The sequence below is a fragment of the Paralichthys olivaceus genome, chromosome 2 (assembly GCF_024713975.1).
Source record: "Paralichthys olivaceus isolate ysfri-2021 chromosome 2, ASM2471397v2, whole genome shotgun sequence".
In the NCBI taxonomy this organism is placed as follows: Eukaryota; Metazoa; Chordata; class Actinopteri; order Pleuronectiformes; family Paralichthyidae; genus Paralichthys; species Paralichthys olivaceus.
The window spans coordinates 9126978-9141508 of record NC_091094.1 but is presented as its reverse complement, the minus strand read 5'-3'; the positions used below and the strand labels follow the sequence as shown (position 1 = coordinate 9141508).

At 43.3% G+C, this 14531-nt stretch overlaps 1 protein-coding gene across 1 annotated transcript; it reads left to right on the top strand.

Annotated features, from left to right (window-relative positions):
• The first annotated feature begins 265 nt into the window (after nucleotides 1–265).
• ipo9 (importin 9) lies at nucleotides 266–13762 on the top strand. The gene is made up of 24 exons (XM_020096820.2): nucleotides 266–591; nucleotides 3500–3561; nucleotides 3694–3780; nucleotides 3886–4087; nucleotides 4886–4974; nucleotides 5343–5429; nucleotides 5642–5761; nucleotides 6054–6154; nucleotides 6769–6827; nucleotides 6912–7063; nucleotides 7146–7244; nucleotides 7382–7488; nucleotides 8381–8520; nucleotides 8689–8851; nucleotides 9140–9366; nucleotides 9631–9779; nucleotides 10177–10305; nucleotides 10397–10672; nucleotides 11243–11409; nucleotides 11661–11794; nucleotides 11921–12040; nucleotides 12368–12478; nucleotides 12590–12666; nucleotides 12954–13762. Exons 1-24 carry the CDS (start codon nucleotides 432–434, stop codon nucleotides 13062–13064), a joined length of 3129 nt encoding a protein of 1042 aa, XP_019952379.1. The 5' UTR covers nucleotides 266–431; the 3' UTR covers nucleotides 13065–13762.
• Nucleotides 13763–14531: the final 769 nt, after the last annotated feature.

Below are 14531 nucleotides of genomic sequence, written 5' to 3'. Positions count from 1 at the left end.
TACTATAAGCACCAGGGGAGGGATCATGCAATGTTCAGTTCATCTGTTATTCACCACGGAAAGTTAAAGTGTCAACACATGATGCAGAGCTATAGAAAACACACACACACATATATTCATATAGTCATTTTAAAGTTCTGTCATTTTTAAAAAGTACATAAAACTCAAGTGAGAAGGAAGTCCTTCAGACTAAAGATGCATGTCCCCCCCGCTCCACAAGAGGGAGCAAGACTTTAAAAACAAAGACAAACAGAAAAAAACAACACGTGGGCCGAACCGGACGACAAAATGTGCTTCCTCCAGCAAAACCCCGCCTCCACGTTCCCATGCATTGGCGCGATTCCCCTCCGCTCTCGGCTGCTTCTCCTCCCCGGCTCCTGGTGGTGGTGGTGGCGGCGGACTGACACGGTTGTGGAGCTGCGGGTGAAAACATGAGTGCGGCGGGTAGTGCTCGGTCTGGTCCGGCGGCCGGTCCGGTCCAGCAGGGGCTGAAGGAGGCGCTGATCGAGACGCTGACCGCCATCCTGTCCCCGGTGCAGGAGGTGCGCGCCGCCGCGGAGGAGCAGGTCAAAGTGCTGGAAGTGACAGAGGGTGAGTGGTCGCCTCTTCGGGGGTGAACGGTGGTGAGATCCCCCGGTGTCCTCCCGCATTAACGGCACGGGGCCTCCGGTGCTAGCTTCTAACTCTACCGGCTAGTCTGAAGCACGGCTAGCCGCCATGCCTACAACGTTAGCCGGGGGAAGTGTCTCCTCTCCCGGTCGCTAACGCTAGGCCGGAGAAGTTGGTGTTGACTAAATTAATCTGGGAAACTCACGGAAACGAGCTGATCTCTCTCGGGCCCCGGGTCCGGTGTCATCGCTCGATCGGATGAGCTCGGACAGCTAACTGCTAACAGGTCCCATCAGTCCGGGTTAACTCTGAAGCACATGGGGGGGCTGAGAGGAGCCCTGACCGGCCTGAGCTCCACCGCTGGACCCCGGTCCATCCCTCAGTGAACACGTCCATTAACCGAGGGGTCATGTGTTGGGGAATGTACGTTAAAACTTCTGAAACTATGGCAACAACGACATCAGCGCACTGCCACCACGTGTTATTACGTCATTTAGAAGTTAACTTTTACTTTTCAGCCAAACTCATTCTTAGGATTTTATCCCGCCGTCTCTATGGCAACCACGGAATGCCCCCCCCCGTGACAGAATTCCCCGCGAAGATGCGTCCCGCGGATCCCGCCGCCCAACCGACCCCAGCCTCCTCCATCACCAGGGGAGCTGCGATAGACATTAGCAGATGAATGTACTGAAGCAGCTGATGGGTAGAGAAATGAATTGGCAACAGTTTAAATAATCAATAGTTAACTATCTGTTAACTATATCTGGTTTAGCTTTGGTGCTTTTCAATAATCTGTGATTGAAGCTCTGAGCCATCGTCAGGATCCACACGAGAGGAGGAAAGACAAAGTCCCAGTTGGATGGATGGATAGATAATGAGATAGATAGATGGATATGATTCTGTATTTATATCCAAAGAGCCTTTGCAAAACTACCCTGAGAGACTCTGACACATGATGTTGAATCTCTTAACGAGGGACACGGTTCTGGGTCCGGCAGCCTTGTGGTTTCCAGTCATGTTTGAACAGACTCCGCAGGTAAACAGCGCATGTGGAGAACACAAAGATATGCACCGGCTATCAGCTTTTTAATTCTATCTGCATTCATACAGAGATACTGTCCGTTACTAGAGATCCCCCAAAATGTCATCTGGACCTGAAACGCCTTTAAAAAGTCTCTAAACTTGAAAAGAAGAAACTTGAAACTAAAGTTGGACTGCAAACAGAGGAGGGAGTCTTGGCCCAGATATCTGCTGTCTACACCACAAGCCCCAAAATATTTGCTGTTGCCGCCAGAGGCTTATTCATCCTCAGACGATGGTCGATGGGCTCTGAGATGGCACGATGGTGGACTTTTAAATCCATTCATATAGCTCATACAGTACGGAATCGTTCTCACATTATTACCATTAATCACTGCCCTTAAAGACTTCTTTCTTTTTTCTCTACTCCTCCAAGTTGTGCTGATTGAATTATAATTCATGTTGGAGCCCATGTCCGTCATTTGAAATGAAAATATGTGAAATCTACTAGAATAGTGGCACCTTTCGTCTCAGGTTTACAGTTATTTAAACAGTTAAAGTGTCACGAGGGCGTCTTCATCGGCACAGACGTCTGATGATAAATTAAACCAGTTAAGCACTCTACTCTCAGTTAGGCTGTTATTTCACACAATCTGTCTAATTTCTTTTGCAATCTGCATTCAGATATTAATGAAAGTTCTTAAAATACCTGATTCACCTGGATTTTAGAATTTTCTGCGAGTTTACCGCACGTGAACAACTGGTGTATTGGAGGAAACCCTTTTATTGTGATAAAGGACTTAAACAGGACTGACGGATACAGTAACATGCGGCCGTAGCTTATAGTCCAGACTTCCCATTGTCTGTGCAGCGATCCTCGTGCCTGTGGTGAAAGGCTAATTGTGCACGATGTCTGTCGGCCGCTCTGCAGTGTCGCTGCGAGGTTGACCCTTTCCGCTGGCCCCTCTCTCTAAGGCTGACGTTTGATGCAGGATTGTCAGCACTAACATTGTCTTCTGGCGCCTGATGTCACTCTTGGTAAAACCCAGTGAGAGGACAGAGCTGAGGTTGATGCTGATCCTGAGCTCTGTGTTTGTCTCTCACTCTCTGCATGCCTGCCAGGCCAGGTTCAAACAGGATGTTGTTAGCATGTCGGACTGGGCAATAAAGCAATGTCAATATTTATTAATAGATGTGTAACAAAAGCCCAATATATATAAATACACTCCTTACGCATTGTGCATAACACAGTGAGGAGGAGGAACACATCATTGTTCAAGCTCAGGTTTGTTTTGTGTTTTTCAAGTTTTGTTCTCTGCTTGTAAAGAAGATTTTAAAACCACAACCTTCCCTCAGGAGGCGAAATCTGTGTTTACACTCGAAACAAATAACATGATATTTATTGTGATAGCGATTTTGACTGACGAGCATTTTATATAATCACATTTTTGGCAGTGGTGATGAATTTGGTTAATGAATTTTTGCACCACCAGAATAACCTAATTCGTATAATCATTTTGGCACAGACTGATGTTTTTTATTACTAGTCTTTGTTTTTTTGACCCACATCTTTGAGGGAATTTGGTGGGACCTCTTTGTGTTGCTTTTCACTTGGCATCACATAGTGACTTATTATTATCGTACTGGCAGTTTCCATGAAGTAAACCCACACACCCATACTTTCATATTCCAATGGAACAAAGATTTTATAACGTTGAAGTGTAAACAACAACAAAAACTAACTTTAGCCATTGAATAAAAATCATCTTTATAGCCAGACTATAAAGAAGCCCAGTGAAGGTTTCTTTTAAGGTATAATATAACATACAAAGCTATTTTTCTCATCCTGACTGATTTGTTCATGTCATAGAGTTTGGCGTCCACCTGGCTGAACTCACAGTGGATCCTCAGGGAGCTCTCGCCATCCGTCAGGTGAGCAGAAAATAACTTTGTAGCCACAAACTGGTTTTACAGCTGCAATCACAGCATGCGTTCGTTACATATCTATGTGTGAGTGTTACAACCTGTATCAGCTTTGTGTTTTCTCACTGTGGGTGTTTGCAGTTAGCATCAGTCATCCTGAAGCAGTATGTGGAGACTCACTGGTGCTCCCAGTCAGAGAAATTCCGGCCTCCTGAGACCACAGATCAGGTAAACCTTTCCTCAACTTCTATAATTCAAATTTCCTCCTGTAAAAATTTTTTTATTTGCCCTCTGTGGACTGTTTAGAGCCCAACTCTTGTTTTCCTCCTCCAGGCTAAAGCTGCCATCAGGGAGCTGCTGCCAGGCGGTCTGCGAGAGTCCATCAGCAAAGTTCGCTCCAGTGTCGCGTACGCCGTGTCGGCCATCGCCCACTGGGACTGGCCTGAGGCTTGGCCGCAGCTCTTCACCCTGCTGATGGAGATGCTGGTCAGCGGAGACGTCAGTGCAGTGCACGGGGCCATGAGGGTCCTCACAGGTGTGTGATAAGATTCATGTAAACAAACACTCAGGTACTCTTGGCCTGGAGGTTTTTCAGAATATGTTGTTTTTAGAATGTTCTGGTGAAACTAGAACCTTCGTGACAATATCAGTTTTTTTCCTCCTGAGTTTAGAGACTGTTAATATTAAACATTATTCCTCTTTTCCAGCCTCACTGTCGATGTCAAAAGATGAGATTTCATTGTTAGAAGAAACATTTTATTGTCGCATTTCTAACCTTACAAACATTAAACAACTTCAGTATTCAAAGCTCAAACATACTTTTATTTGCATGTAAGAACGCAGAAATCCAGAAAGCTTTTACCATCCTCTCCAAGCGGGCAGAATTCAGCATAACAGATATGATATAGCTTTCATTGTGTGAGTTGCTGTGGCAAGCAAAAACTTGTCAGCACGCAGCTGCCCCCATGTTCACGGTCAATCAGTCTGCCTTTGACCTGTACCACTAGATCAATCAAATTCGGTGGGAAACACGGTGGTTTATACAATGTTATGCTTCAAAGTATGCCAATCGGTTTCACAGGAATTTGAAATGGAAAAGTACAAAGGAGTCAATGTTATTAGACCAATAGCCAGTAAACACTGAGGTCAGCTGGATCCTCTGGAGAAAACGAGATGTTTAGAGTTTTATGTCAGATGTGCAAATATGTCCTTTTCCTCTCATTTCACTTTTTGCCTCTTCAAAGATATTATGTAAAAATCCTCCTTTTGAAACTTGCCCCTCCACCATATTTCTCTTTTTATAAGTATGTAATTTTTTGTCTCACATTTCCAGAGTTCACTCGGGAGGTGACAGACACACAGATGCCGCTGGTGGCTCCAGTCATCCTGCCGGAAATGTACAAGATCTTCACCATGGCCGAGGTGCTGCTCCAGCTTTTAACCTTTTCTAGTCAATGAAGGTGTAACGATATGTCGAGGCATGATTTTCTGAATATATATATATATATATATATATATATTAAAGGGGCAACGGTTCCTAAGATTTTGTTATCAAACCCCTATGATAAAGAAATGTAATCAAGTATTTCATATTTTACAGTTTCAACAAAAATGTTATTTATAATTATAACAAAAAGAAAACGAGAAAGAACTTGAATTAAGAAAATAGGTTTACATGTAAAGTGTGAACATAAATGTACATCTTTGCTGCAACCTGGCAGTAATTAATTCTACCATTTTTGTAGTTGTAGTAAAGTTTGGATCATTTTTTATGTTTTCTAATGCGACAGGTTTACAGTATTCGTACCCGTTCCAGAGCAGTGGAGATATTTACCACCTGTGCCAACCTCATCTGTGCTATTGAAGAGCTAGAAAAGGTGAGTTCATTATTTTGTTTTTAGATGCATTATGAATAATAACACTATATGATTGATCTGAATTAATTATAATGGAAATGTTTTACTTTTGAACTAGCTCATCTTGTTAAGAGCTGATCATTTGCTGTAAAAAGCCAGAAATGAAACAACATGTTTGAGCAACTTGTTAATTCTGGGTTATAATTGTAACGTTTCCTCCTGTGTGTGTTCAGGGTGCAGCCAAGGCGTTGATCTTCCCTGTGGTGCAGCAGTTCACAGAAGCGTTTGTGCAGGCTCTGCAGATGCCTGATGGACCCTCGTCTGACAGCGGTCTAAAGATGGAAGTGCTCAAGGTGAGTATGACGTTAGTATGAACCTCAGATTATTCAGTGTTGAGATTCACAATCAGTAGAAACTTGTAAATTCAACTGTAAACGAGTATGAAAAATCCAACTTTCCTGAGGTAGTAGTTCTATATCTATTTTGTCTAGTGAACTAATAGTGTGAGGTAGTTGTCTGTTACAGTGTACAGGTGGTGTTAGTCGAGATATTCTCAAGAAATAAGGCTCTGGGAAGAAAAATGTATTTTGTGTTCAAGTAAAACATGTTGTAATAAGACTTTAAATCATTTTCTTTGTCTCTCAGGCTGTGACAGCGTTGGTTAAGAACTTCCCCAAACCCATGGTGTCCTCAATGCAGCAGATATTACCCATCGTGTGGAACACACTGACTGAAAGTGCAGCTTTATATCCTTCACAAAGCCAACTGTGAATTACTTCCATACTGGGATAATGATTTCTCTTCACATGTCATAAAACCACCATCTGTTTTTGGGTGAAAGAACACAGTTTATATCGAGGTTCAATTTATTTTCAGCACTTCCCAAACTTCTGATGGACACTGATGTTATTGTGCTGACAGAGCAAACTCTTCAAACCACCGTCCCACCACACTGCAGCAGTTCATTCTGTTACATGGAAGTCACCTGCTTACTCAGTAAAATCAAAAGGGAAACAAGTATTGTAATGAGCTACTCTCAGACCGACAGTTGCATCGAAATTTCACTTGGACCCATCTGAGCTCCCGTGCACATGTTGGTTTGTGAATGCAGTACGGCCAGATGCATTGTTAATATTAAGTGCCAACATAGGTGATGCAAAACACACTCACACTCTGCAAGTTGCACACAGACAATTTCACAGATGTGGTTAAACTTAGAAGCACCTCTCTGCTCTCTCTATAAATAATATCAAATATTTTTTATGAAAATGTATGTGAATTAACGACCTTATTGGTTTAATAACTTGTTCCTGTACCTTGAGTTCAGTACTTTTCGAGTATTCCTTAACCAGATGTTCACTTATGTAAGAACTGAAGTGAACTACACCGAGGAAGTGGATGACCCAGTCGACTCAGATGGTGAGTGCACTCTCACTGCTGCATGTTATTGTGGAAACACTTTTCTCGTCTCTGGTGTTTAATGTTTTTCTGTTTGTTTTCCAGGTGAAGTTCTGGGTTTTGAAAATCTCGTGTTCAGCATCTTCGAGTTCGTCCACACGTTGCTGGAAAACAACAAGTTCAAGAGCACGGTGAAGAAAGCGCTGCCTGAACTCATCTACTACATCATCCTGTACATGCAGATCACTGAGGACCAGGTGAGGGGTTATTAAAACAAGATGCATGTTTATGTTTAATAATTGGTGTCAGGCCTGATTGTTTGCTCGGTTGTTTCTTTAGATCAAAGTGTGGACGGCGAACCCGCAGCAGTTTGTAGAGGATGAGGACGATGACACTTTCTCCTACTCCGTCAGGATCTCTGCTCAGGACCTGCTGCTGGTGAGATAATGTAAAACTGGGGTCAGACATTTGCAGTGATGTTAACGCAACTCTCCCCTCCCCCTCTCACTTTGAGAACTCTGGTCCTGTGTGTGTGTGTGTATGTAATGGTGGTAACCTTTGACCTTTGCTTGCAGGCTGTGGCTGCAGAGTTTCAGAATGAGAGCGCAGCAGCGTTGGCAGCAGCAGCAACCAAACACCTGCAGGAGGCGGAGCAGGCTAAAAACAGTGGCAACGAGCACTGGTGAGAAAGAGACTCTGCACTAACACTTCTCTCTTACTTACTGATTACATCCTTACGTCCACATTCCTGATGTAATTAATGACAGTAAAGTGGAAAAACTGTGGAGCTGCCAGGTATGACACGTAGACATGTACTGACCCGGGTAAAATAACAAACCCTGCAGTTAGTGCGTCACAGCAGCCAACATTAATTCATTTAACGCTGAGAAACTTGACAGCAGCTTTAAATTAAACTCAGCACTTGACGGCTTGTTTGTTCTCTGCACTCTGATGTCTGTACTTGCAAAAAAAAATTGAACTCAGTGTGTCTTAATAACAAGTTCACACTGCACAACTTTCAAAGTCATCAGATCACTGTGCAGTTCAAATTGCACGACTTTACATCTTGTAGTCGTTGTGAGTTTGTATCGACTGACCGCTGTCAGAGGGTCACGTGGTAAAGTGTGTCTCCGACTACACACACAGCTGTTGTGGACCCGTCCAGATATTTAGCCTGTTAAAAATCAGAGGAGGCGACGTGTCAGCAAACTTCTTGAATTCAATCAAACACTGATTTGACTCTGATCTGATCTGGGGCTTTTGTCTGTGAGTTCCAAAATTTGTCATTTTGTGGAAAATGTTTCAGTAAAAATCCAACAGTGAATTTTTTTCTTTCTGATGCATCAACATTAGTGGGTCATTCTCCAAACTGAATGTTCCGTCTCCATGTCAGTGATTTAAGGTTATTTATGCTTTCGATCAGGAAGCTCATAGAAATAAAGTGTGTGAGATTAAATAGTCTACATCTGTTTTATCCATGTAATGGATACACAGGCCATTTGGTTATTATTTATTTCTACTATAATATTAAAACACTGTGCTTGTAAGTCCGTAATGGTATTTTTTGAAACTAGGTGGAAGATCCATGAGGCCTGTATGTTGGCTCTCGGTTCCGTCAAAACGATCATCACAGAGAATGTGAAGAACGGTCGTATCCAGTTTGACATGCATGGTTTCCTGGCCAGCGTTATCCTCGCTGATCTCAACCTGACAGGTGACTCTTTGAAACACCTTAAGAAAAACCTTATCATGTTTATGAGTACGTATATAATGTTCTCCCATGGTATTATATGTCCTATAGGTCATAACTTATTTTTTCTATCTTGTGTGCCTTCGCTTATCTTGGTCTTCACTGCTGTTGTTTGTCTTTTCTTTTGTTCAGCGGCGTCTCCGTTCCTGCTCGGTCGGGCTCTGTGGGCAGCCAGTCGCTTCACGGCAGCCATGTCTCCTGAGCTCATCCAGCAGTTCCTCCAGGCCACCGTCAGCGGGCTTCACGACAGCCAGCCGCCCTCCGTCCGCATCTCTGCGGTCAGGGCCATCTGGGGGTGAGCAAGCTCTTCAGTTTTTTGGGGGGGTAGTTTAACTGCACTGTGCTGTGTTGTTATTTGTGTGATCTAACACAAAAACTAGTGACAGAAGCAATAAACCTGGATCTGCTCCATGTTCATGCTCAAAACTTTAAAACACCCAAAAACTAGAATCATAACAGTTCTGCCATTAACCAACAAATTGCCTGTTTGCTCAGCCTTGCCCTTGACAGTAGAGCTTAAGATAAAGTTTAAGATACCGGATGTTCGTGGATGCCCACTGTCTGTGTCATTTAATTTCTGCAGGTACTGTGATCAGTTGAAGTTGTCAGAGAGCACCCACGTCCTACAGCCCTTCCTCCCCAGCATCCTCGAGGGACTGGTCCAACTGGCCGCCCAGTTCAGCTCAGAGGTGCTGACCCTCGTCATGGAGACGCTGTGCATCGTCTGCACCGTCGACCCGGCCTTTACCACCAGCGCTGAGAACAAGATCTGCCCCCTCACCATTGCTATTTTCCTTAAATATAACAATGGTATTGACATACAGTAGCTCGTCTAACCACATCCTCTGATTGTTACTGTGCACTCACATTGTGCGCTTCAACTTTTCTGTATTTTCGCTCTTTCCTACTGTATAATTAAACTTTAAATGGAAAATTAGGCAATAGAGATTTCCCATATTTTAGCAAAAATCCCACATTTCTTCCCAGAGAGGACACGAACATGTTAAGTAAACAAATAGATTTGATTTGTTATCTTATCTTTTCTCAGGCCCTGTCTCCCTCTCTTCTCCTCAGACCCTGTGGTGGCGTCTCTGGCTCAGGACATCTTTAAGGAGCTGGCACAGATCGAAGGCTGCCAGGGCCCCATGCAGATGCGTCTCATTCCCACACTGGTCAGCATCATGCAGGCTCCCCCCGACAAGATCCCAACTGGACTCTGCGCTGTAAGTGGTTCAGAGACACAAAGGTTTTTAAAAGATCGTGTGTCTACACTGGCTACAGGAACTAATCCCTAAAATCAGTTATTTCTTTCTGACCTCTCCAGTTTGGTCCAGAAATGAATCCTCAATGTCTTGTCTCAGTCGTCAAATGCATATCAGATAAATGTAATTGTGTTTAAAACTTTAGTAATGAAAGCTATATTCAACTGTCCATCAGCTCAGTGCTACGTTATTTTATCATTCATGCTTCTTTTACACATTTATATGTTTATTGTTAGGAATCAACCAGATGAGTGTTCAGCCACACAAAAACAGGAACTGACTCATTTCCACTCCTCCTCGTCTTCTCATTTTGTTCATTACTGACTCTGCACATTAACACTCTGTGTGTCTGTGTCAGACATCCATAGACATCCTGACCACAGTCGTCCGCAACACCAAACCTCCCCTGTCAGAGATGCTGGTGTGCCAGGCCTTCCCTGTGGTGGCACAGTGCACCTTGCGTACTGATGACAACACAATAATGCAGGTGAACATCGGAACATGTAGGATCTGTTTAAACCTCTGCCTTTCAATACCACTCTCCTCTCACGCTTTCATCACTGCCCTCCCCTCTCCAGAACGGCGGTGAGTGTCTGCGGGCGTACGTCTCTGTCGGCTTGGAGCAGATCGCCCAGTGGAGGGACGAGCAGGGGAACAGTGGCCTCTGGTACGTCATGCAGGTGGTCAACCAACTGCTGGACCCCCGGACCTCTGAGTTCACTGCCGCCTTCGTGGGCAGGTTGGTCTCCACTCTCATCTCTCGGGCGGGAACCGAGCTTGGGGAACAGCTGGACCAGATCCTCCGAGCGATTCTCAGCAAGATGCAGCAAGCCGAGACTCTGAGTGTCATGCAGGTAGGAGGATGAGATATTATTAGTATTATATATATTATTGTGATTATTAGCAGCTGGACCTCTTATATTGTTCTGTTGAAGTTCCAGAAAACGAGATGAAATGGAAACATTGGGTCTCATTCAAAAATAACATCTTTAAAAAGATTTTCTTTTTCTTAAGAACAGTTGGTCAATGACGCCCATTGAGGGTATTTACTCTGAAATAAATTATTACCATGTCCACCTAAAATAAACATCTTCAAGATAGTTTACAATATGTCCATTATTTCATGGTCAACAATATAGTTTGGGTTTATGTGTAGTTGAGGAATTGGTTTACCTTCATTTTATGTTTATCTCTGAACTTGATCTTGATGCGCTTGTTCAGGAGTTGCTCTAATTTATGCAAATTTTAAACAGAAAAAAAGATAAACGAGTGAACACGTGGTTAAAACAGAAATGAATAATCGTTTATAACCTTGGCTTTTATTTATTGTTGCTAACGTTTTTCGGTTACAGCTTCATCAGATACAGTTATCTCCACCACCTCACTCTTTCTCGTCCCCTCTTATCCTCTCTCTCTGTTTGTAGTCTCTGATCATGGTGTTTGCTCACCTGGTTCACTCTCAGCTCGAGCCTCTGTTGGAGTTCCTGTGCAGTCTGCCTGGACCGACGGGGAAACCCGCTCTGGAGTTTGTGATGACGGAGTGGATGAGCAGACAACACTTGTTCTATGGACAGTACGAGGGTAAAGTCAGGTCAGACAACATCATATCATAATCATTTTTAAAACCCATGCAATAACATGGATTTAACCTATAGTTAGTCAAATGACCTGTGTTACAAAAGCTGTATTCTGTGATACTAGTCCTGCTTTGTAGGTGTGATGACTTTGTTTAAAAGAAATACAAGTAACTAAATATAATCATGAGAAATTCTTTCTTTTCTCTTCCTTTGTCTCATTTCCGGAACCCCTGCCGTCAATGTGGTGTTTTATTTCTTCTTGCAGCACGGTGGCGCTGTGTAAACTGCTGCAGCACGGCCTCAACACGGACGACAAACGTCTCCAAGACATCGTGGTGAAGGGAGAGGAGATCTACGGTCTTGAGGACGGCATCCGAACACGATCCAAGTCTGCCAAAAGTAAAGGACCAAAAAAACTTGTTGTTTCACTCAAATGATCTATAATGAAAAAAACAAAGCTTCTGAGTGGTGCGATAGTTGGATGATAAATGTGATAGTGATGTTTACCATGTTTCTCCTCCTCAGCCCCAGAGCGGTGGACCAACATTCCTTTGCTGGTGAAGATCTTTAAATTGATCATCAACGAGCTGTCGACAGTAGTGGAGGCAAACACCAGCCGGGCGAACGCAGGAGACTGGAGCCAAGGTGAGGACAGATACTACGAACTCAAACATGTGACTTTCTGCAGTGACACAGTGTCTCTGTAACCGTTTTCACACAGTTGGCTAAATGTGAACTGCTCAGTGTGGCACACTTTGGTTGATTTCATTGATTTATTTGTTACTGCAACATTTTTTGACTCAAATGTCTCAAATGGTGCCAATTTTAAATTAATTCTTTTGTATGTATCACTAAGGGACTCCAAGTTCTCACAGATGGCTCTGGATGCACGGTATCATACCTGAAACCTTAAAGAATATGCTGACATTTCACTCACCAGCTGTTGTTTGTTTGTTTGTTTGTTTGTTTCAGACTCCAGCGGTATGTGGGAGGGGGAGGAAGAGGGCGAGGATGACGAGGAGGAGGATGACGACGGACTAGCAGGGCAGCTGCTTTCTGATCTCATTGCCTCCAACAAATATGGTACGAGTCTCTCCACTCCTGCAATGTCTACATTTCAACTTTCAACGATGTATGTTATAGTTTGACTTCAGGTCAAAGCTTTCCCAACATCCCTTTGTTTTCTTATTACAGATGATGATTATTATGAGGATGATGATGAGGATGATCCAGACGCGTTGAAAGACCCCATTTATCAGATTGATTTACAGGTACTGTCTCTAAACTTTTCATTTCATGCATCTTTTCTCAAATGTGATCATCCGTGGGTCAACAAGGTGGATTATTAAATCAGGAGAAGCAACGTCTTCCTCAGAACATGAAGGGAAGAGGGAAGTATGGCTGATGAAGCATTTGTCTTGGTGCTAGTGAAGATTGTGTACATGATCTATTGAAGATTGTAGCATTGCCCTTCCTGCTGCTGATGAACAACTGTTACTTGATCTTGAAGTAAAGGAGTATGAAACTCCTGACCGGTGTCCGTCTCGTCTGTGCACAGGCTTACCTGACTGACTTCTTGACGCAGTTCGCCCAGCAGCCGTGTTACAGCATGTTCTCAGGCCACCTCAACAACACCGAGCGACAAACCCTGCAGTCGATAGGCCTCTAGCCCCTCCCCCCGTCCCGTCTGCCACTCCAAGACACAATCTTCCATCTACCACGCCCTGACACTCTCTTCTATTGCCCCATCGTTTATGCTCTCATGATGAATTTACAAAAAAGAAAATTGGGGGTTGTCGGTCCTGGCAGAGGGAGAGGATGGGGTGGGAAGAGACGCATGCACTTACCCATAAGTCCTCAGTTTCTCCACACACGTGACGGGATAGAGGACCTTGCAGATGAAGACGTGAGAGAATGCACAGAAGGTCGGAGGACTCATCGTTCTGAAGTCATTTCAGATTGGACGAGAGGAAAGAATAAAGCGCCCTGAGGCTTCAGTCGGACAATGATTTATGAACAGAGTATTTTGACATGTTCGGTTTGTAACTAAGCCTGTTATTTTGGTGTTTCTGTATAAATAAAATTTAATGCATCATGGAAAACAAGAGACTTTACTATTGGTCGAAGGAAAGTTGAAAAAAAAACAAATACTTCCTGCTCTTTGGAGATGGAGGGAAACGTTGGAGGCCTTATTCCAGAAAACACTGACTGTTCCTGACTTAATGAAAAGCTCTCTGGGTATGATGGAGGGTAATTGGGAATTCACACAGTTGCCATGGTGATTCACAGCCTTGTCATTCCCTTGAACCCATTGAAATTTGAGATGGAACCATTTCTAAATAAAAGTCCAGGATGGACGCACTTCCACATTGAGTTTGATTTATTTCTTGCCTCCCTGGTGTTAGAGGAAAATATTTGATCAGAATTTATTGAGCCTCTGCACCAACGACAGCTAGTGTCTGGAAGCATGATGAGTTTTCTTTACGTCCGTCCCATTCCCATGAAGGTGTGACTCTGGAACACCATCAAGGAAAACTTCCACATCTGGCACTTGAACATGATATCTAAGATCAGCTCGAGGGAATGTCTTCAAATTTGGTACAAACTTTCATTTGGACTCAAAGATAAACTGATTAGAATTTGGTGCCTGGAGGTCAAAGGTCAAGGGCACATTGACCTCACATCCCTGTGATGTGATATATTAGGTTGTGTGTTTAAATAATTGCTGAGATTTGCATCCCCTTCTTTTCTCTGACCAGACGAGTGTTAGATGTATAAAATGATATATAATGTTAACAATGTAAATATATACAGATAGTGAGTGAGCAAGACAGTAAGAGAGAGGTAGAGAGAAAGAGATAGATAGAGAAAGACAGATAGATGGATGGATAGATAGATAAACAGAGAGAGATGGATGGATAGATAGATAAATAGATGGATAGATGGATGAATGGATAGAAAGATAGATAGGTGGATGGATGGATGGATAGATAAATAGATAGATAGGTAGATAGATGGATGGATGGATGGATAGATAGATAGATATAGGTGGATGGATAGATAGACAGATAGATAGATAGGTAGGTAGAAATATAGAAAGATAGAGGGGAGATTTGCTGTGGTGCACTGATAATAG